Below are 21,669 nucleotides of genomic sequence, written 5' to 3' on the forward strand. Positions count from 1 at the left end.
ACACATGGTCACCCCTGGGGGGCTTGGAGAGCTTTGAGGGTATCCCCAGGAGGCATCTAGGGAGGGTTTAGTGGTCCTTGAGTGGCTCCAGAGAAGAAATGTGGGGACACAGGAATCTCTGGGGGCAACAAGGGGATAGGGAGAAGGGTTGGGGGTCCTACAGGGCTCTGGGGGGCATCTGGGGAGGCTTTGGAGATCCCTTGGTGGCTCCAGGAAGGAAAGGTGGGGAACACAGAGATCCATGGGGAAGGTCCGAGTGTCCCTGGGGGGCACAGAAGGGGACACAAGGGGCTCTGGGGAAGGGTTGGGGGTCCTGAAGAACATCAGAGGTCCCGAGGAGACATCTGGGGAGGGTCTTGGGGGTCCCTTGGTGGCTCCATGGGGAAGCTCTGAGAGTCCCTGGGGGGAAGAGATGGGGCCACAGGGGGCTGTGGGGAGGGACTGGGGGTCCTGGAGGGCTTTGGTGGCCCCAGGAGGCATCTGGGGAGGGTTCGGGGCGCACAGGTCCCAGCAGACCCCCACAACGAGGTGTGGGGCAGACACATCGCAGAAGGTTTGCATAACTCGGGTGAAGACCCCACCAATCCCCGGTGACCTCCCACCACAAAGATGGGTCCACCACGGTTATGGGGCACACAGAGAATATGGGAGAACCTTTTGGGAGGGGGATTTCTGGGGGGTGGACTGACCCGTTTCTGCTGTCTTGACGGCGGTGTCGATAAGACCTTCTCGCCCACCCATGGCGTGGAAGAAGAACTCGGTGGGGGTGAGACCGGCCAAGTAGGAGTTCTCCACGAAACCCCGACTTTCAGGGCCGTAATCGTCTTTGATGAAGTGGGGCAACGTACGGTGCTTGAAACCAAAGGGGATCCGCTTCCCTTCCACGTTCTGCTGCCCCACAACCGCAATGACCTACCACAGAGGTTGGAGAAGGACATCACGGTTGGGGGGAGGACCTCAGAGGGGTCCATCAACACCTCATAGGGCACCCCAATCTCTGGGAGGTGCTCATCTTGGAGCTCCTGGTGCCCAATACCGCCACAGATCCCAAAAAAGACATCACAAAGGTCTACAAAATCCATCAGGAACCATCCCAAATCCCACTGACATCCTCCTGAGATCCACCAGACCCCACAGGAGCTCCCTGAGACCCCATAGGGGTCCCTCAAGACCTCATAGGGCACCCCCAATACCTAGGAGGTCCTCATCTTAGAGCTCCTGGTGCCCAACACCACCACAAATCCCCCAGAGATCTACAAAACCCAACAAGAAACCTCCCAAACCCCACTGAGATCCTCCTGGCACCTCCCAGAGACCCCCACAGGGGTTCCCCAAGACCCCATAGGCCCCCCCAATCCCTGGGAGATGCTCATCTTGAAGCTCCTGGTGCCCAAAACCACCACAGACACCCAAGACAACCCCACCAACATCTACAAAACCCAATAGGAACCATCCCAAACCCCTCAGAGATCCCCCTAGCACCTCCCCGAGACCCCATAGGAGTCCCCCAAGACCCCATAGGGCCCCCCGATACCTGGGAGATGTTGATTTTGGAGCCTTTGGCCCCCGACACCACCATGGACTTGAAGTTGTTGTACTCGGAGAGAGACTTCTGGGCGGAGGAACCCGTCTTGTCTCGGGCATCGTTGAGGATCCGGTTGACCTGGTTCTCGAAGGTCTGGCGCAGCGTGTTCCCCGGAGTGGGCTCCAGCTCGTTGTTGTGGGCCTTCTCGATGACCTGTCACCCCCACCGGGACACACCCCCCCCCCCAACGGCGTCACTGGGGCACCCTGAAAACCCCCAGAGCGCCCCAAGATGTCCCGGGGTCACTACTGATGACCCAAAACACCAGGAAGGACCCCAAAATCTCCCAAGGGAACTGTGGAGACTCCAAAACCCTGGGGAGCCCCCCAAAACCTTCCCATAGTCACTGGTGATGGTCCTGAAACCTGGAAAGGACCCCAAAATCTCCCAAGGGAACCAGGGACACTCCAAAATGCCGGGAAGCACCCCAAAAATGTCCCAGGGGAACCAGGGATCCTCTAAATCCCCAGGGAGCACCCCAAAAACCTTCCTGGTACCACTGGGGGTGCCCTAAAACTGCACGGAGCGCCCCAAAACAGTCCAGGATCATGAAAGATGCTACAAAAACCCCAGGGAGAACCCTAAATCGCCCCACCCCACAGCATCATGGGGGGCACCCCAAAACCCTGCAGAGACACAGGAGGTACCCAAAACCATCACAAAACACCCCAAAAATCCCCTTGGAGGTACCCCCCAACCTCAGCGGCATCACCAAGGGAGATCCCAAGAACCACGGAGAACCCCAAATCCACCCCAAATCAGCCCCCGAGATCCCGCAGGGCCCCCTCCAACCAAAAGGAGCCCCCAAATTCCAACAGAGTGATCTCAAAGCATTGCTCAGACACCCACCCCACCCCCCAAAAACCTTGGGGAATCCCCCCAAAACCTCAGGGAACCTCCCCCCCACCTCAATGACATCCTGTTTGGCCTTCTTGATGGTGTTCTGGATGTCCTGGTAGGTCTTCGCGTCAGCGATGGAGTCCCCGATGCCGATGGTGTGACCTTGAGGAGGGACACAAATGAAGGGTGGGGGGGTGGTCAGTTGGGTGCTCCCCACCTCAGGGTGACCCCCACCCTATATCTTGTGTCCGTCCGTCGTCCCCCCCCCCATGGTGTTCTTCACTCTAAAATCAATCCTCTGCCACGTTCTCCTGACCCCAGAAGAGATATCTGGGTCAAGAGACCCCAAAAGGAGGTCCGAGCCCCCCCCCCAGTAGACAATGAGGTCCTCCTAAGGTCAAAAAAGGGGGTCCAAGATACACCCAACCCCCCAAAAAAGGGGTCCAGCCCCCCCTCAAGAACACCCAACTCCACGTTGTCCTCACAAACAGCGTCCAAGAGCCCCACGGAGACCCAACTCCCCTCTGCCCCACCGAGAGGGTTCCCCAGATGATCACCACCCCACACATTTTGTGCCATCAAGAGGGGCCCACACACCCCCACCCCACTGATCCCCCCCCACATCCCCTCCCCCGCGCTGACCCTCGATGAGGAGCCAATTGTTGATGACGGTTTGGATGTTGCTGTAGAAGAGGCGGGTGGTGTCGTGGCCCATCTCCAGGTAGGAGATATGGACCAAAGAACCCGCTGAGGTCCCCAACGACTTCTTGCAGAGGATGCCCATGATCAGCTCTCCGTTCTCCACCACCACCTACCGAGAAGGGGGTGTCAGCGACTCCCCACCCCCCCGCCAAATCTCCACCCCTCTCCGTGCTTCACCCAACCACCCCGGAGAACCCTGGTGGCCTCCAGCCACTCCGGAGGGTCCTCTGCACCTCCGTCACCCAACCACGAGGCTCACCCAAAACTGGGACCCCACCTCAGGCACCCCCAAGTTCTAACAATCCCCCCCCAGAGCACCCCCAAATGCCCCCAGACCTCCATGTCACACCAAGAGCACCCTCAGGTCCCACCAACCAACCCCTGACCATCCCCATGGCCCATGAAGCCCCCCCAGACCATTCCGATGTCCCACCAGCCCCCCCACAGACCACCCCCATGTCCCACCAATCCCCCCCAGAGCACCCTTAGGTTCCACCAAGCCCCCCAAGACCATCCCCAAGTCCCACCAACCCCTCCTAGAGCACCCCCAAGCCCCCCCAGACCATCTCCATGTCCCACAAACCATCCCCAAATCCCACCAACCCCCCCTAGAGCACCCCCAAACACCCCCAAACCACCCTCATGTCTCACCAAGAGCACCCTCATGTCCCACCAACTCCCCCAGAGCACCCCCAAGCCCCTCCAGACCATCCCCATGGCCCACCAAGACCCCCCAGACCACCTTTACGCCTCGCCACCCCCCCCCAGAACACCCTTAGGTCCCACCAAGCCACCCCGGAGCACCCTGGTGCCCCCCCAAGACCTCCAGACCATCCCCAAGTCCCCCCAAACCCCTCAGAGCACCTTCATGTCCCACCAACCCGCCCCAGAGCACCCACCATCCACCCAAGGGCCCCCCAACCACCCCAAAACCTCCTCCCCTCCCCTCTTCCCTCCACCCCAAGGCCGTCCCTTGGCCTGTGTCCCCCCCCCAACCCCATACCTTGGTGTCCCCGGGGGAGATGTGCTTGTAGGGTCCGCTGTCCTCGTCATCGGGGTGGGTGCTGTGGGTGCGGATGCAGTTGATGTGACCGGGGATGATGAGGGAGAAGATCTGTTTGCCCGTCCAGAGGGGCCGCGGCTTCAGGATGGCGGGTTGAGGCACTTTCCCGTCCCACGTCGAGAGGAACATCAACAGGTTCATCACCTCCCCCTGAAGGCGGAGGACAGCCCCATCAGCGACGTCCCTTCCCCCCGAAAAACGGCCGCGGCACGAAGGTGCCCCACACCCCAAAAAAAACCTTCTCCAAGATCTCCCGTAGGACAGGGACGGCATAAATCCTCCCGCCACCGGCCAAAAGTGCAACAAAATACCCCACAAACCTTTCTGCTGGTCGAGGAGAACCCATAAGGACCCCAAATCCTCCTCATCGCAGCCCAAAATTGCCCCAAAGTACTCCAAAAACTTTTCTATTGGTCCAGGAGACCCCATGAGGACCTCAAATCCACCCACCAGAGCCCCCAAAATGTCCCAAAATACCCCAAAAACCTTTCTGCTGGTCGAGGAGAACCCATAAGGGCCCCAAATCCTCCTCACCACAGCCCAAAGAAGCCCCCCCAAACCCTCCCCCAACCCCCAAATACCCCCCAAAGCACCCCAAATTCCACTTCAACCCCCAAAAACACCCTCCCACCCCCCAAAAAACCCCACTCTACACCCCATCAGCGCCCCACAAATCCCCCATCACCTGCTAAGGACATCCTCCCACCCCCCAAAACCCCCTCTGCACCCCCCAAATCCCACCTCGCCCCCCCAAAAACTCCTCTACACCCCATCAGCGCCCTCCAAATCCCACATCACCCCCCAAAAACATCCTCCCACCCCCCAAAAAACCCTCTGCACCCCTCCAAACCCCCTCTGTGGCCCTCCCCCGGCCGACACCCCCGTAACAACCCTTCCGTGGTTGACAAACCCTCCCCCGAACACCCCAAAACTCCCCCGGGGGTCCAAAAACCCTCCTCAAACCCCTTAAGAAAGCCCATTACGGCCCCAAAAATGGGGGGTTCGGGCCCCTCCCAGCCCCCCCCAACCCCCCAAAAAACCAACTCACGCGCTCGAGGAAGACGTCGCGTTTGGTGAACTTGCGGACGGCGGTGAGGGTGTCCTGGACGATGCCCATGACGGGGCGGTTGGACTGGGGGGTGACGATCATGCGGGGGACCATGGCCAACTCCTGGATCTCCGCCCGCGTCTCCAGCGACTGCGGGAGGTGGAGGTTCATCTCGTCCCCGTCGAAATCCGCGTTGTAGGGGGTGGTGACGCTGCAGGGACACAGGCGGCGTGAGAGGGGACGGGACAGGCGGAGGACCCTCAGGGGCGCGGAGATGTCTCGGTGGTGGTTGAGGGGGAGATTTGGGGGGTAACTTGGGTGGGGACCGGCTGTGGGGCGGGTTTGGGGTCACAGGGAACGTTATGCCCATCATGGACATCCTGTGCTGAGGTGTCGGGGACAGGTTTGGGGGTTCTGGGGGCAGTTTTGGGGTACCGGGGGCAATTTTGGGGTGACAGGGGCAGTTTTGGGGGTCTGGGGGTACCTGAGGTTGAGGCGGAAGGTGGACCAGGGCAGGATGGGGATGCGGTGGCCCATCATGGACATCCTGTGCTGAGGTGTCGGGGGCAGTTTCGGAGGTTCCAGGGGCAGATTTGGGGTCTCGGGGGCAATTTTGGGTTGAAAGGGGCAGTTTTGGGGGGTCTGGGGGTACCTGAGGTTGAGGCGGAAGGTGGACCAGGGCAGGATGCGGACGCGGTGGCCCATCATGGACATCCTGTGCTGAGGTGTCGGGGGCAGTTTCGGAGGTTCCAGGGGCAGATTTGGGGTCTCGGGGGCAATTTTGGGTTGAAAGGGGCAGTTTTGGGGGGTCTGGGGGTACCTGAGGTTGAGGCGGAAGGTGGACCAGGGCAGGATGCGGACGCGGTGGCCCATCATGGACATCTTGTGCAGAGTGGGCTGACGGTTGAAGATGACGATGTCACCGTCACACATGTGTCGCTCCACCTGAAGGACACAACGGGATCGGATGAGGGGGAACACCCCAAAAAAAAAACAGCCCCAGACCCTAAAATCAGGGGGTTCAGCCCAAAAAGCCTTCGTTTCAAGGAGCGTAAACCCCGGGATTTCAACCCAAATCCCCCCCCCCCCCCCCCATCCCCAACCCCAGTTCTTCAAGAACCCCAAAAACAGGGACTGAACCCCCAAACCCCACAGTCTTCAGAAACCCCTAAAACCTCATTTTGTTTCCCAAATCCCCCCAGTTCTTCCTGAACCCCCAAAACCTCCAACTCCCCCAAACACCCCATTTAGAGCTTTCTGGGAACCCCAAACCTCCCCCAACACCCCCCCACTTCCTCCGTGAGCCCCAAAATCCCCATAACCACCCCAACCCCCCCAGTTCTGTGCACCCCAAAATCCCCTACCCCCCCAGATCCTCCATGACTCCCCAAAACCCCCATTTAGAGATTTCTGTGACCCCCCAAAACCCCCTCAACCTCCCCCCAGCTCCTCCGTGACCCCCCCAAACCCCCCAACCGACCCCCCAAAACCCTATTTAGAGCTTTCTGTGACCCCCAAAACCCTCCCACTTCCTCCAAGACCCCCCCAAACCCCCATTTAGAGCTTTCTGTGACCCCCAAACCCCCCAAAACCCCCTCAACCTCCCCTCAGCTCCTCCATGACCCCCCAAAACCCCCAACACCCTATTTAGAGCTTTCTGTGACCCCCAACACCCCCCACCTCCTCCGAGACCCCCCCAAAACCCCCATTTAGAGCTTTCTGTGACCCCAACCCCGCCCCCAAGACACCCCTCAGAGCCCCCCCTGCCCCACAGCAGCTCTTTGAGGTCCCCTCTGCTCCCCTGGAGGAGGCGTTTTGGGGCACACACCCCCCCAGTTTGGGGGCGTACCCTCCCCAATATATTTTTGGGGGGGGGGGAAGGGACCCCCCACCTTGTAGCCGATCTGGAGGTGGAGGTCGCTGGGTTTGGGGTGGAAGCGGAGGTCGATGCGGTCCCCGTTGTCGCGGATGATGTATTTGGCTCCGGGATATTGGCTGTTCCCGCGGCGCACCAGCTCCTGCAGCCTGGGGGGGGGCAGTCGGGGTTCAGGGGGGCAGTCGGGGTTCAGGGGGGGCAGGGACAGGGACATTTGGTCTTTGGGGAGAGATTTGGGGTTCATTTGGGGCTCCGGGGAGAGATTTGGGGTTCATTTGGGGTTCCGGGGGGAGATTCGGGGTTCATTTGGGGTTCCGGGGGGAGATTCGGGGTTCATTTGGGGTTCTGGGGGGAGATTCGGGGTTCGTTTGGGAGATATGGGGGAAGATTCGGGGTTTGTTTGGGAGATTTGGGGGAAGATTCGGGGTCTGGGAGAAGATTTGGGGCTTGTTTGTGGGGAGATTTGGGATTCGGGGGGAGATTTGGGGTTCATTTGGGGCTCCGTGGGGAGATTCGGGGTTCGTTTGGGAGATTCGGGGTTCGTTTGGGAGATTCGGGGGGAGATTCGGGGTTCGTTTGGGAGATTCGGGGGGAGATTCGGGGTTCGTTTGGGAGATTCGGGGTTCGTTTGGGAGATTCGGGGGGAGATTCGGGGTTCGTTTGGGAGATTCGGGGGGAGATTCGGGGTTCGTTTGGGAGATTCGGGGGGAGATTCGGGGTTCGTTTGGGAGATTCGGGGGGAGATTCGGGGTTCGTTTGGGAGATTCGGGGGGAGATTCGGGGTTCGTTTGGGAGATTCGGGGGGAGATTCGGGGTTCGTTTGGGAGATTCGGGGGGAGATTCGGGGTTCGTTTGGGAGATTCGGGGTTCGTTTGGGAGATTCGGGGTTCGTTTGGGAGATTCGGGGTTCGTTTGGGAGATTCGGGGTTCGTTTGGGAGATTCGGGGGGAGATTCGGGGTTCGTTTGGGAGATTCGGGGTTCGTTTCGGGGTCTGGGAGAAGATTTGGGGCTTGTTTGTGGGGAGATTTGGGGTTCATTTGGGGCTCCAGGGGGAGATTTGGGGTTCATTTGGGAGATTTGAGGTTCGGGGGGAGATTTGGGGTTCGTTTGGGGTTCTGGGGGAAGATTTGGGGTTTGTTTGGGGGGAGATTTGGGGTTTGGAGGAAGGTGTGGGGTTCATTTGGGGTTCGGGGAGCAGGGATGGGGACATTTGGGTTAAGAGCAGGGACATTTGGGCTTTGGGGAAAGATTTGAGGTTCGTTTGGGGCTCCGGGGGGAGATTTGGGGTTCGTTTGGGAGATTTGGGGGGGGATATGTGGGGTTCAGCAAACATTTGGAGTTTGAGGGCAGCAAGGACTTTTGGGGGGCGGGGGGAGACATTGGGGGACATTTGGGGTTCAAGGGGGGAAATTTGGGGTTCGTTTGGGGGAGACATTTGGGGTTCGTTTGGGGAGAGAGACTTGGGGTTCGCTTGGGGGGGGGGGGACGGGGGGGACGGGGACAGACATTTGGTGTTCCAGGAGGGGATGTTTGGGGTTCAGAGAGGACATTTGGGGTTCGGGGAGGGGGGGAATGTCCCCATCACGCCGGGACAGCTCTGCTGTCCCCAAACCCACAGTGCTCCCCTCCCTGTCCCCGCGTCACCCCCAAACCCCCTTCCGTGTTCCCGTGTCACCCCCAAATCCCCCCTCTGTGTCCCCACATCACCCCCGAGGCCCCTCCACATCCCCACGTCACCCCCAAACTCCTTTCCCTGCCCCTATGTCACCCGAAGACCCCCTCCATGTCACCCTCAAACCCCCGTGTGTCCCCCCAAACCCCCGTGTCCCCATATCACCCCAAACCCTCTTCCCTGTCCCCATGTCACCCTCAATCCCCCCGTCCCTGTCACCCGAACACCCCCTCCATGTCCCCCCCAAAGCTCTCTCTATGCCCATGTCATCCCCCAAACTTCCCCATGTCACCCCAAATCTCTTTCCCTGTCCCTGTCACCCAAAGACCCTTTCCATGTCCCCCCCAAACACACCTGTGTCCCCACGTCACCCCCAAACCCTCCCCATGTCCCCAAATCCCCATCCATGTCCCCATGTCACCTCCAAACCCTCCCCATGTACCTACTTCCCCCCCAAATCCCCCAGGTCACCCCCAAACCCTCCCTATGTTCCTACGTCCCCCCCAAATCCCCCAGGTCACCCCCAAACCCTCCCCATGTACCTATGTCACCCCCAAATCCCCCAGGTCACCTTCAAACCCCCATCCCCGTCCCCATGTCACCCCCAAACCCTCCCCATGTACCTCCATCACCCCCAAATCCCCCATGCGACCTTCAAACCCCCATCCACGTCCCCATATCATCCCCAAACCCTCATCCACGTCCCGTCACCCCCAAATCCCCCATGTCACCCCCAAACCCTCCCCATGTCCACATGTCACCCCAAAATCCCCCGTGTCACCTCCAAACCCCCATCCACGTCCCCATACACCACCTTAACGCCTCAACCCCCCCCCTATATCCCCATATAACCCCTTTAAATCCCCGATACGCCCCCCAAAACCCCGTCCCCCCCCCCGACCTGTCGATGTTGAAGGGGGTGACGATCTCGGCGAAGGTCATGTTGGCGGCGATGGAGCGGGGGACGCCCACCTGGTCGATGGCCAAGTTGGGGTCGGGGGTGATGACGGTACGGGCCGAGAAATCCACCCGTTTGCCCATGAGGTTCCCCCGAACACGGCCCTCTTTCCCCTTCAGCCGCTGCTTCAGAGACTTCAGGGGGCGCCCCGACTTCTGCATCGCCTGCGGGGGGGTGAAAAAGGGGGGGTCGGGGGGGGGTTGACACCCTGAGACCCCCCCAAGATTCGGCACCGGGCTGGAGAGGGGACACAACCCCTCCTCTGGGTCCTGTCCATGGGTTCTGCATCCCCTTTTGGGGGGGACAAACCCTCTCTGGGGGGGCCCCCCAACTTCTACACCACCAGGGGGGTGAAAAAGGGGGGGTTGGGGGGGGGGGGTTGACAGCCTGAGACCCCCCCAAGATTCGGCACCGGGCTGGAGAGGGGACACAACCCCTCCTCTGGGTCCTGCATCCCCTTCTGGGGGGGCCTGGGGGGGTGAAAGCTCTCCCTGGGGGGGCCCCCAACTTCTACACCACTGGGGGGGGGGAAGGGGGGTTGGGGGGGGGGTTGACAGCCTGAGACCCCCCCCAAGATTCGGCACCGGGCTGGAGAGGGGACACAACCCCTCCTCTGGGTCCTGTCTGTGGGTTCTGCATCCCCTTTTGGGGGGGACAAACCCTCCCTGGGGGGGCCCCCAACTTCTACACCACTGGGGAGGGGGGAAAGGGGGGTTGGGGGGGGGTTAACAGCCTGAGACCCCCCCAAGATTCGGCACCGGGCTGGAGAGGGGACACAACCCCTCCTCTGGGTCCTGTCTGTGGGTTCTGCATCCCCTTTTGGGGGGGACAAACCCTCCCTGGGGGGGCCCCCAACTTCTACACCACTGGGGGGGGGGGAAAGGGGGGTTGGGGGGGGGTTAACAGCCTGAGACCCCCCCCAAGATTCGGCACCGGGCTGGAGGGGACACAACCCCTCCTCTGGGTCCTGCATCCCCTTCTGGGGGGGCCTGGGGGGGTGAAAGCTCTCCCTGGGGGGGCCCCCAACTTCTACACCACTGGGGGGGGGGGAAGGGGGGTTGGGGGGGGGTTGACAGCCTGAGACCCCCCCAAGATTCGGCACCGGGCTGGAGAGGGGACACAACCCCTCCTCTGGGTCCTGCATCCCCTTCCGGGGGGGCCTGGGGGGGTAAAAGCTCTCTCTGGGGGGGCCCCCAACTTCTACACCACTGGGGGGGGGAAAAAGGGGGGTTGGGGGGGGGGTTGACAGCCTGAGACCCCCCCAAGATTCGGCACCGGGCTGGAGAGGGGACACAACCCCTCCTCTGGGTCCTGTCCATGGGTTCTGCATCCCCTTTTGGGGGGGACAAACCCTCCCTGGGGGGGCCCCCCAACTTCTACACCACCACGGGGGTGAAAAAGGGGGGGTTGGGGGGGGGGGGTTGACAGCCTGAGACCCCCCCAAGATTCGGCACCGGGCTGGAGAGGGGACACAACCCCTCCTCTGGGTCCCACATCACCCCCCCACCCCTTCCCTGGGGGGACCCCAACTTCTACACCACCGGGGGGGTGTGGACCCCTCGGGGGCCCCCCCGGATTCGGCATCAGCTGCGGGGGAGGCAGTGGTGGGGGTTGGGGGAGCACTGACCCTCCCCAGACCCATCCCCGCTCCTGCCTGGGGGGGGGGCTCCCAGCATGCTCTGCTCCTGCCTGCACTCCTGCCTGCAACCCACCACGCCCTGCTCCTGCCTGCACTCCTGCCTGCAACCCACCACGCCCTCCCCCTGCCTACAACCCCTGCCTGCACTCTGCTCCCCTGCCCTGCCCACGCTCTCATCACTCCCTGCCCGCACTCCTGCCCGCACTCCTGCCCGCACCCCCTGCCCGCACCCCCTGCCCGCACCCCCTGCCCGCACCCCCTGCCCGCTCTCTCATCACTCCCTGCCCGCACTCTCATCACTCCCTGCCCGCACTCTCATCACTCCCTGCCCGCACTCTCATCACTCCCTGCCTGCACTCTCATCACTCCCTGCCTGCACTCTCATCACCTCCTGCCTACACTATCCCTGCCTGCGCCCCCACCGCTCCTGCCTGCGCCCCCACCGCTCCTGCCTGCGCCCCCATGTCCGCCCCCTGCCTGCGCCCCCGTAGCTCCCATGCCCTCCCCCTGCCTGCGCTGCCCCCCTGCCTGCGCCCTGCCGGCCCCTGCCCGCTCACCCGCGGCAGCCCGGGCAGCTCGTTGTCCACCATGGTGGCCACGTGGAACTGGAGCAGTTTGACGTCCTCGGCGATGACGTGGGCGGCCGCCCCGTTCTGCTCGTTGCGCCGCAGCTGGTTGTTGATCTTCACGATGTCGGCCAGTTTGTGCGTCAGGTCGTCCTGGGGGGACCCCAAAAATCAGTGCGGGGTGGGGGGGAGGGCAGGGAGGAACCCCCAAAGTCGATCAGACCCCATCAGCTGCGGACAGCCCAAAGGCCATTGGGAAACCCCCCCAAAGAGCACCGGGGAACCCCCCCAAATCAATCAGGGAGCCCCAATAACTGAGGACACCCCCAAAGAGCACCGGGGAACCCCCCCAAATCAATCAGGGAGCCCCAATAACTGAGGACACCCCCAAAGAGCACCGGGGAACCCCCCCAAATCAATCAGGGAGCCCCAATAACTGAGGACCCCCCCCAAAGGCCATCGGGGACCCCCCCAAATCAATCAGGGACCCCCAACAACTGGGGACACCCCCAAATCAATCAGGGACCCCCAACAACTGGGGACCCCCCCCAAGAGCACCAGGGACCCCCCCCAAATCAATCAGGGACACCCAACAACTGGGGAACCCCCCCAAATCAATCAGGGACCCCAAACTGGGGACCCCCCCAAAAAGAGCACCGGGGAACTCCCCCAAATCACTCAGGGACCCCCAACAATGGGGGACTACCTAAAGACAGTGGGGACCCCCCCAAAAGGGCATCACAGACCCCTCAAAAACCAATCACAGACCTCCAACAATGGGGGACCTCACAAAGGGCATCGGGAAGACCAGTAACTGGGGACCCCCCACAACTGGGGACCCCCACAAAGGGCACCAGGGGAACCCCCCCAAATCAGAGACCCTCAACAACTGAAGAACCCCTAAAGACAGTGGGGACCCCCCAAAAGGCATCACTGAACCCCCAAAAACCAATCGCAGACCTCCAACAACTGGGGACCCCGCAAAGGACACCAGGGAACCCCTTCAAGGGGCACTGAGGACCCCAAGAACTGGGGACCCCCCCCAAAGGGTAACAGGAACCCCCCCAAAGGGGGGTCACGGGCAGCCCCCCACCTCAGGGACCCCCAGTGTCACCCCAAAACCTCCACAGGGACCCAAAAACCTCCCTTGGACACCCCAAAAAGGGGGTCGGGCCCCACCTGGTTGCAGGCAGAGCCCTGCGGGACAGTGGGGGGCACAGAAAGGGGGTCACAGGCAGCCCCCCACCTCAGGGACCCCCAGTGTCACCCCAAAACCTATCCAAGGACCCCAAATACTTCCCCAGGGACCCCCCAAAAAGGGGGTCGGGCCCCACCTGGTTGCGGGCAGAGCCCTGCGGGACAGTAGGGGGCACAGAAAGGGGGTCACAGGCAGCCCCCCACCTCAGGGACCCCCAGTGTCACCCCAAAACCTATCCAAGGACCCCAAAACCTCCCTGGGACCCCCCAAAAAGGGGGTCGGGCCCCACCTGGTTATGGGCAGAGCCCTGCGGGACAGTAGGGCGCACAGAAAGGGGGTCACAGGCAGCCCCCCACCTCAGGGACCCCCAGTGTCACCCCAAAACCTCCCTGGGACCCCCCAAAAAGGGGGTCGGGCCCCACCTGGTTGCGGGCAGAGCCCTGCATGACGACGGCGGGGCGCACGGAGAGGGGGGGCACGGGCAGGACGGTGCAGACCATCCATTCGGGGCGGGCGAATTTGGGGTCCATGCCCAGGACGAAACACTCCTCGTCGGAGATGCGCTTGAAGATCTCGTGCACCCGCTCGGGGCTGAGGAGGATCTTCTTCTCCTGCGAATCCTCGTTGACGTGTTTCCACTCGGCGTAGAGCTCCAGGCCCGAGCGACGGATGCGGGGCTGGTACCGCCCGCACCCTCCGTGGCCCTGGGGGGGGGACAACAGGGGGGGTTAGTGAGGTCATGGGGCATTAACGTGGTCACGGGGGCATTAAAGGGGGTGCTAAAGGGGAGATGGGGGCATTAACGGGGTCACGGGGGCATTAAGGGGGGAGACAGGGGTATTAAGGGGGGTGCTAAAGGGGAGATGGGGCATTAACAGGGTCACAGGGGCATTAAGGGGGGTGCTAAAGGGGAGATGGGGGCATTAAAGGGGGAGTTAAAGGGAAGATGAGGCAATTAACACAGTCATAGGTCGTTAACAGGAGTGTTAAGGGGGAGATGGGGGCACTAAGGGGGGTGCTAAAGGGGAGATGGGGGCATTAACGGGGTCACAGGGGCATTAAGGGGGGAGATGGGGGCATTAAGGGGGGTGCTAAAGGGGAGATGGGGGCATTAAATGGGAGACGGGGGCATTAAAGGGGGAGTTAAAGGGGAGATGGGGCAATTAACACAGTCATAGGTCATTAACAGGAGTGTTAAGGGGGAGATGGGGGCACTAAGGGGGGTGCTAAAGGGGAGATGGGGCATTAAGGGGGGTGCTAAAGGGGCATTAAGGGGGTCACAGGGGCATTAAGGGGGGTGCTAAAGGGGAGATGGGGGCATTAAATGGGAGACGGGGGCATTAAAGGGGGAGTTAAAGGGAAGATGAGGCAATTAACACAGTCATAGGTCGTTAACAGGAGTGTTAAGGGGGAGATGGGGGCACTAAGGGGGGTGCTAAAGGGGAGATGGGGCATTAACGGGGTCACAGGGGCATTAAGGGGGGAGATGGGGGCATTAAGGGGGGAGCTAAAGGGGAGATGGGGGCATTAAATGGGAGACGGGGGCATTAAATGGGAGACGGGGGCATTAAAGGGGGAGTTAAAGAGGAGATGGGGCAATTAACACAGTCATAGGTCATTAACAGGAGTGTTAAGGGGGAGATGAGGGCATTAAAGGGGGCGATGGGGGCATTAACACAGACATGGGGGCATTAAGGCAGGTGTTAAAGGGGAGATGGGGGCATTAAGGGGGGAGATGGGGGCATTAACAGGAGTGTTAAGGGGGAGATGGGGGCACTAACACAGCCGTGGGGGCATTAAGGGGGGTGTTAAAGGGGAGAAGGGGGCATTAAGGGGGGAGAAGGGGGCATTAAGGCAGTCACGGGGCATTAACAGTGGCGCTAATGGAGACACGGGGGCATTAACAGGGGTGTTAATGAGACATCGGGAGGGTTAACGGGGGGGGGCTGGTACTGCCTGCACCCCCACGGCCCCGCCGGGGCATTAACGGGGGGCATTAACGGGGACTACGAGAGCATTAACACAGGACATGGGGGCATTAATGAGAATGGAGAAGCCTTAATGAGGACCCAGGGGCGTTAATGAGGCTGTTAATGAGATCACGGGGTGGTTAACAGGGAGACGATACTGCCTGCACCCCCATGGCCCTGCCGGGGCATTAACGGGGGGGGCATTAACGGGGGGGGGGGGCATTAACGGGGGGGCTGGCACTGCCTGCACCCCCATGGCCCTGACGGGGCATTAACGGGGGGTGTTAATGAGTACTAACAGGGACACGGGGGCATTTACAAGAACACAGAGGCATTAATGAGGACCCGGGGCGCTAACGAGGCTGTTAATGAGATGACGGGGCATTAATGGGGGGGGCCGGCGGGGGTCACCTTCTCCTTGGTGAGGTCCTCGTCCCCCTCGGGCTGTTCCACCCCAAATTTGTGGTCCATCTCCTCTCCCCCTTCGCAGATGTTCTTCCCTTTGCAGAGGTCGTAGACGTGTGTCAGCCGCTTCTTGGGCTGCCCCTTCGACTTCCCCAAAATATCCTTAATTTTGGGGTTGTTCTGCTCAAAAAAAAAGACAATTTCGGAGTCACAAGCAGGTATTATGGGGTCACAAAAGCTCAAGGACTCATTTTGGGGGCACAAAAGCGGATTTTGGGGACACAAAGGGCTTAGGGCCATCCCCACAGCTCTGAGGACCACCCAGCGGGTGACAACTGTCCCCTCCCACCCCAAAATTTTGTCACCTCCTCTTGGTGCGCCCCCAACATTGTCACCTCCTCCTGGTGCACCCCTAAACTTGTCAGCCCCTCTCAGTGCCCCCCAACATTGTCACCTCCTCTCGGTGCCCCCCCAAACTTGTCACCTCTCCTCTTAGTGCCCCCCCAAATCTGTCACTTCCCCTCAGTGTCCCCCTCCAACCCTGTCACCCCCTCTTCGTGCCCCCCACCCCATCCCAGTTGGCCCCAAACTGGTCCCAGTACCCAACTGGGAATTTGGGGCTGATCCTCCCGAGATATAACCCAACGCCGCAAGAAGGGGACGGTGTCCCCACGGCCACGTGGTGTCACCACAGGGTTTTCTGGGGGACGCACACCATCCCCACCATCATCCCCAGTTTGGGGGGGGGAGGGGAGGCCACAGTGACCCCCCCAAACTGGTTTTTAATGGTCTCACCGAGTCCACCAGCAGTTTGGAGCAGAAGAAGCAGACGCAGCGCAGAATTTTCATGGTTTTGCCCAAAAAACCCACGTGGAAAACGGGTTTGGCCAATTCGATGTGACCGAAGTGACCCGGACACTCCGTCATGTTACCTGAAAAAGGGGGGGATGGGGGGGCACCACGTTATTTTTTTGGGGGGGTGGGGTAAATTTGGGGGACCCCCCCCGGATTTGAGGGGTGTCCCACCACAAGTGTGGACTGGAGATGAGGTTGAGGTGAAGCCCCAGTGGAAAATGGGGGGTTGGAAGGATATCAGCCGAAAAAGGGGATCCCTCCCCAAAAAAGAACCCCCCCCTAAAGCAAAAGGGTCCCCCCCAAAAGAGAAGGGACGCACAAAACCATAAGGTCCCCCCAAAAGAGAGGAATGGCCCCGAGTGGGTCTAAATTGAAGAAAATTGGTCCTACAACTTTGGGCGGGGGTGGGGGTGGAAATAGGGGGCTGGAAGGAGATCAGCCCAAAAGGGGATCCCCCCCCCAAAGGAAAGGGGTCCCCCTAAAAATATGGGACCCCCCAAAAGAGAAAGAACCCCTAAAAGCTGTGAGATCTCCCCCCCCAAAAAAAGGGATGGCCCTGAGTGGGTCTAAATTAAGGGAAATTGGTCCTACGGGGGGGAAGGGGGCAGAAAGTGGGGGGCTCCTGGGGGTCACCCCTCCTTTTTTCAGCCATAATATATGACCTGGAAGATTCCCCCCCATCCTCCAAAAAATGGGGCTCCCCCTAAAGAAGAAAGGAGACCCCAAAAAGATGGGGATCCTAAAATGCATGTGTAAGGAAATGGGATATTCCTGTGCGCCCCCCCCCCCCCCCCCCCCCCCAAAAACTCCCCCAGAGGGACCCCCAAATCCCAACCCCTTCCCCAGGAAGGTGCCCCCATTTCCCCATGGGGTTTTGGGGGTTCGGGGGAAGTCGGGACCCCCCCACACACACTCACCGGCACAGGTCTGGCAGCGCCCCGTCCTCTCGATGACACCCTGACGGGGGTCCATCAGCCCCCCCAGTTTGGGGCGTCCCCCCTCTGTGGTTTCGGGGTACTTGATGCCCCCCTCGGTCACCGACATCCGTTTCTGGGGGGGGTCGGGGAGAAAAAGGGGGGATGAGGAGAAACTGAGGCCCACAGGGAACCCTGGATGCCCCCAATTCATCTCCCACCCCACGGGACCCCCAGAACACCCCAAAAACACAGGGGGACACCCCAAAACCACCCCCCTGCGGTGACCGTAACCCACTCTCCAGGGACGCGATACTCTCCCCGGAATCCCCAACACCTCTGGTCACCCCAAGTCACCCCCCAGGGACCCCAACGTCCCCCCAGGGACCCCCAATAACCCTTCAGGGCACCCCCAGAGACCCCAATGTCCCCCCAGGGACCCCCAATAACCCTTCAGGGCACCCCCAGGGACCCCAAGATCCCTCCAGGACCCACCCAGGGACCCCAATGTCCCTCCAGAGGCCTCCTGAGCACCCCCAGGGACCCCAGTGTCCCCCCTAGGGACCCCAATACTTCTCCTGGGCACCACCCGGGACCCCAATGTCCCTCCAGAGCACCCTTAACGACTCCCAGGGACCCCAAAACCCCTCCAGGACCCCCACCCAGGAACCCCATGGCCCCTCTGGAGGTCTCCAGGGACACCCAGGGATCCTCCGGGACACCCTGGGACACTCAACCCCCCTTTAGGGCACCCCTGGCCACCCCCAGGGACCCCAGTACTCCCCCAGAGCACCCCAAAGCTCTTCCAGAGGCCTCCTGGGCACCCCCAGGGACCCCAACACTCATCTAGGGCACCCCCAGGGACCCCAACATCCCTCCAGAGGCCTCCTGGGCACCCCCTGAGAGCCCAACACCCCTCCAGGGCACCCCCAGGGACCCCAACATCCCTCCAGAGGCCTCCTGGGCACCCCCTGAGAGCCCAACACCCCTCCAGGGCACCCCCAGGGACCCCAAGACCCCTCCAGGAAACCCAACGTCCCTCCAAAGGCCTCCTGGGCACCGCCAGGGACCCCAAACCCCCTCCAAGACCCCCCCCAGGAACCCCAATGTCCCTCCAGAGGCCTCCTGGGCACCCCCAGGGACCCCACTGTTCCCCCAGGGCACCCTTAGTCACTCCCAGGTCCCCCAGGACCCCTCCAGGGCACCCCTGGCTACCCCAGTGGACTCCAGAGCTCTTCCAGAGGCCTCCTGGACCCCCCCAGGGACCCCAATACTGCTCCAGAGCACCCCAAAGCTCTTCTAGAGGCCTCCAGGGCATCCCCAGGGACCCCAAGACCCCTCCAGGAACGCCAAGACCCCCCCTCGGGCACCTTCAGGAAACCCAACGTCCCTCCAGAGGCCTCCCGGGCACCCCAAAGCTCTTCCAGAGGCCTCCAGGGCACTCCCAGGGACCCCACTACTCCTCTAGCACAGCCCCAGGGACCCCAATGTCCCTCCAGAGGCCTCCTGGTCACCCCCTGCGAGCCCAACACCCCTCCAGGACACCCCCAGGGACCCCAAGACCCTTCCAGGGTACCCCAGAGCTCTTCCAGAGGCCTCCTGGGCACCCCCAGGCACCCCAAACCCCCTCCGGGACGCCCCCAGGAACCCCAATGTCCCTCCAGAGGCCTCCTGGGCGCCCCCAGGCACCCCAACCCCCCTCCAGGACCCCCCCACAGTCCCTCTGAAGGCCTCCAAGAGCACCCAGCGACCCTCCAGGACACCCCGGGGGGGACACCCCCGACCGCCGGGGGGCGCTACAACGCCGCCGGGCCCCGCCCGCCCCCGGGGCCTCTCTGTCCCCCCCCCTCGGTGCCCCGGCGCCATTTCCCTCCGCCGCTCCCCTTCTCTCCTCTCCTCCCCAACCGCCGTCCCCCTCCCCCCGCCGCCTCCGGTACCATCTCATCGGGGCTGAGGATGCCGAACTGGACCCGCTTGATGGTGCGCAACGGGCAGGCGCTGTCGCCCGAAGGCGGCCCGCCGTGCATGGTGCCGGCCCGGGGGACGGCGGCTTCACGCCGCCTCAGCTACTCACGAATTCTTTTCCCCCCCGGGCCGCCGGTAACGGCTCCCCCCCCCCACCCCCGGTAATGGGGGGGAAGGAAGCCCCAGCGGACAGTAACGCACCCCCCTCCCCTTTTGCGCCCGACCGCTCCGCGCTCTCCGGCGCGACTGAGCGCTATTGCCGCCGGCGCCTCCTTATATAGACTCGCCACCCCCCGCGCGGGGTGGGGGCGTGGCCGGAGCGTACCAAGCGGCCGAGCGGCAAAAAAGAAGGGGGGAAGTGTGGGGGAACGTGCGCGCAGCGCGGGGGATGGCGGGATAGAGGCGGCGGAGGGGCGGGAGGGGGCAGAGGGTCCCGTTACCGTCCCCTCGAGGAGCGGGATGGGGGAAGGGGGAGAGAGGGGGAGGGAGCGGCTGCACGGGCTAACCCCTTCCCCCCCGCCGCGGTGGGAACGGCTCATGAATAATTCACGAGGCGGCGCGGCCGCGAAGCCCCGCCCGCAAGGCCGGAACACCGCCCCGGCCCCGCCTCCGAGCGCCGCCGAAAGTGGCCGGAGGTTACCGAAGCGCCGCCGGATGTAGCCGAAGAGTGCCGGAAGTGGCCGAAGAGTGCCGGAAGTGGCCGAAGAGTGCCGGAAGTGGCCGAAGAGTGCCGAAGCGCCTCTCCGAGCCGCGGCCTGCACCGCCCCGGACTCGCCCGTTCGCCTCAGCCGCCGCCGCCACTCCCCTGCCCGGCCTCCGCCAGCTGGGAAAGGCCGCGGCTTGGGCCTACCGCCGGGCGGGAGGAGGGAGGAGGGAACCGAGCCCGGGGACGGCGGGGAAGTGTCGGGGGGAGCGGAATGGGGGGGCGGAGCAGGAGGGTTTGGAGGGGACAAATTGGGGCAAGAACGGGGTATTTGGGGGGCAGAGGGGGGTATTTGGGGGGGCGGGAGGGTTTGGGGGGCAATTGGGGGTATTTGGGGGGCAGTTGGGTTCAGGGGGGGCCATGGGGGTCCCCCCCCGTCACCGGTGGCGGCTCAGAGCTGCGTCACCCCCAGAGTAACACAACAGCACAACACTGCGCAACACAACCTGACACACAACCCAACCCCGTGGACCACAACTGGACGCACAACACACAAACACACAACACTGCGCGACACAACCCATAACACAACGCAACGCTGCGCAACACAACCTGCCACAACACAACGTGCAACACTGCACAACACAACCTGAGACGCAACACAGCCTGACACACACCACACCCCTGTGTAACACAAGGGGACGCACAACCCTGTGCAACACAACCCTGTGTAACACAGGCGGACACAAAACACACCACGCAACACTGTGTAACACACAACACTGCACAACACAGTCTGACACACAACACCAACCCCGTGCAACAACCTGACACGCAACACAACACTGTGTGACAACCCGACGCGCGACACAACCTGTGGCACTGTGCAACACAGCCTGGCGTGCAACACAACACACAACACCACAACCCACAACACTGCGCAGCACAACCTGCCACACCACACAACCGACAAGGCTGCGCAGCACAGCCTGACAGACGACCTGTCACACAACGCAACCCACAACACTGCACAACACAACCAGACACACAATGCACAACCCCATGTAACACAACGTGACGCACAACATAACCCACAACACTGTGAAACACAACCTTCACACAATACAGCACAACACACAATACAGTACACGACCCTGTGTGCCACAACCCAACACACAGCACAAACCACACCCCCGTGTGCCACAATGTGTCACACAACACAACCTGTGACACTGTGCAACACAGCCCGACACACAGCACAACCCAACGCACAACACAACCCACAACCCTGCATGACACAACCTGACACACAACACAACCTGCAACACCCCCCAGCACAGCCCGACAGACAACACAACGCGCAACCCTGTGCCCCACAGCCCATTGCACAGCACAACCCACAACCCTGAGCAGCACCGCACAGCCGCTGATGCGGTGACAATGGGACACACTGTGACACACTGTGACACACTGTGATGCACTGCACGACACCGCACAACACTGGGAAAACAACACTGCGAAAACAACACTGCAACCGAGGCCTCAACACACCCACACATACACACATCCCACACCCCCCCCCACACCCCCAAACACACATACCCCCCCCCAAATGCACACACACCCACAACCACACACACAGCCCCACACACCCCCAAACACACACACTCACAGCCCCACATCCCCCCACAACCACACACACATACCCCCACCCACACACTCCCCCACACAACTGCACACCCCCCACAACCACACATCCCCCTACAACC

General features: G+C 61.8%; 1 protein-coding gene across 1 annotated transcript in view; it reads right to left on the reverse strand.

Moving 5' to 3' along the window:
* Positions 1–19,485, reverse strand: part of LOC309684133 (DNA-directed RNA polymerase II subunit RPB1-like) — a 35,734-nt gene extending 16,249 nt beyond the window's left edge. Inside the window, 15 exon segments of the mRNA XM_082500089.1 lie at positions 690–912; positions 1,535–1,738; positions 2,493–2,587; positions 3,068–3,236; positions 4,131–4,340; positions 5,239–5,449; positions 6,059–6,183; positions 7,131–7,263; positions 9,689–9,909; positions 11,942–12,103; positions 13,571–13,852; positions 15,530–15,703; positions 16,319–16,455; positions 17,296–17,428; positions 19,230–19,485. Coding sequence (XP_082356215.1) covers positions 690–912; positions 1,535–1,738; positions 2,493–2,587; positions 3,068–3,236; positions 4,131–4,340; positions 5,239–5,449; positions 6,059–6,183; positions 7,131–7,263; positions 9,689–9,909; positions 11,942–12,103; positions 13,571–13,852; positions 15,530–15,703; positions 16,319–16,455; positions 17,296–17,428; positions 19,230–19,319 — 2,569 coding nt within the window. The 5' untranslated portion in view covers positions 19,320–19,485.
* Between the last annotated feature and the right edge of the window lie 2,184 nt (positions 19,486–21,669).

Source organism: Vanellus vanellus, assembly GCF_965231255.1.
Source record: "Vanellus vanellus genome assembly, contig: HAP1_SCAFFOLD_1513, whole genome shotgun sequence".
Classification (NCBI taxonomy): Eukaryota; Metazoa; Chordata; class Aves; order Charadriiformes; family Charadriidae; genus Vanellus; species Vanellus vanellus.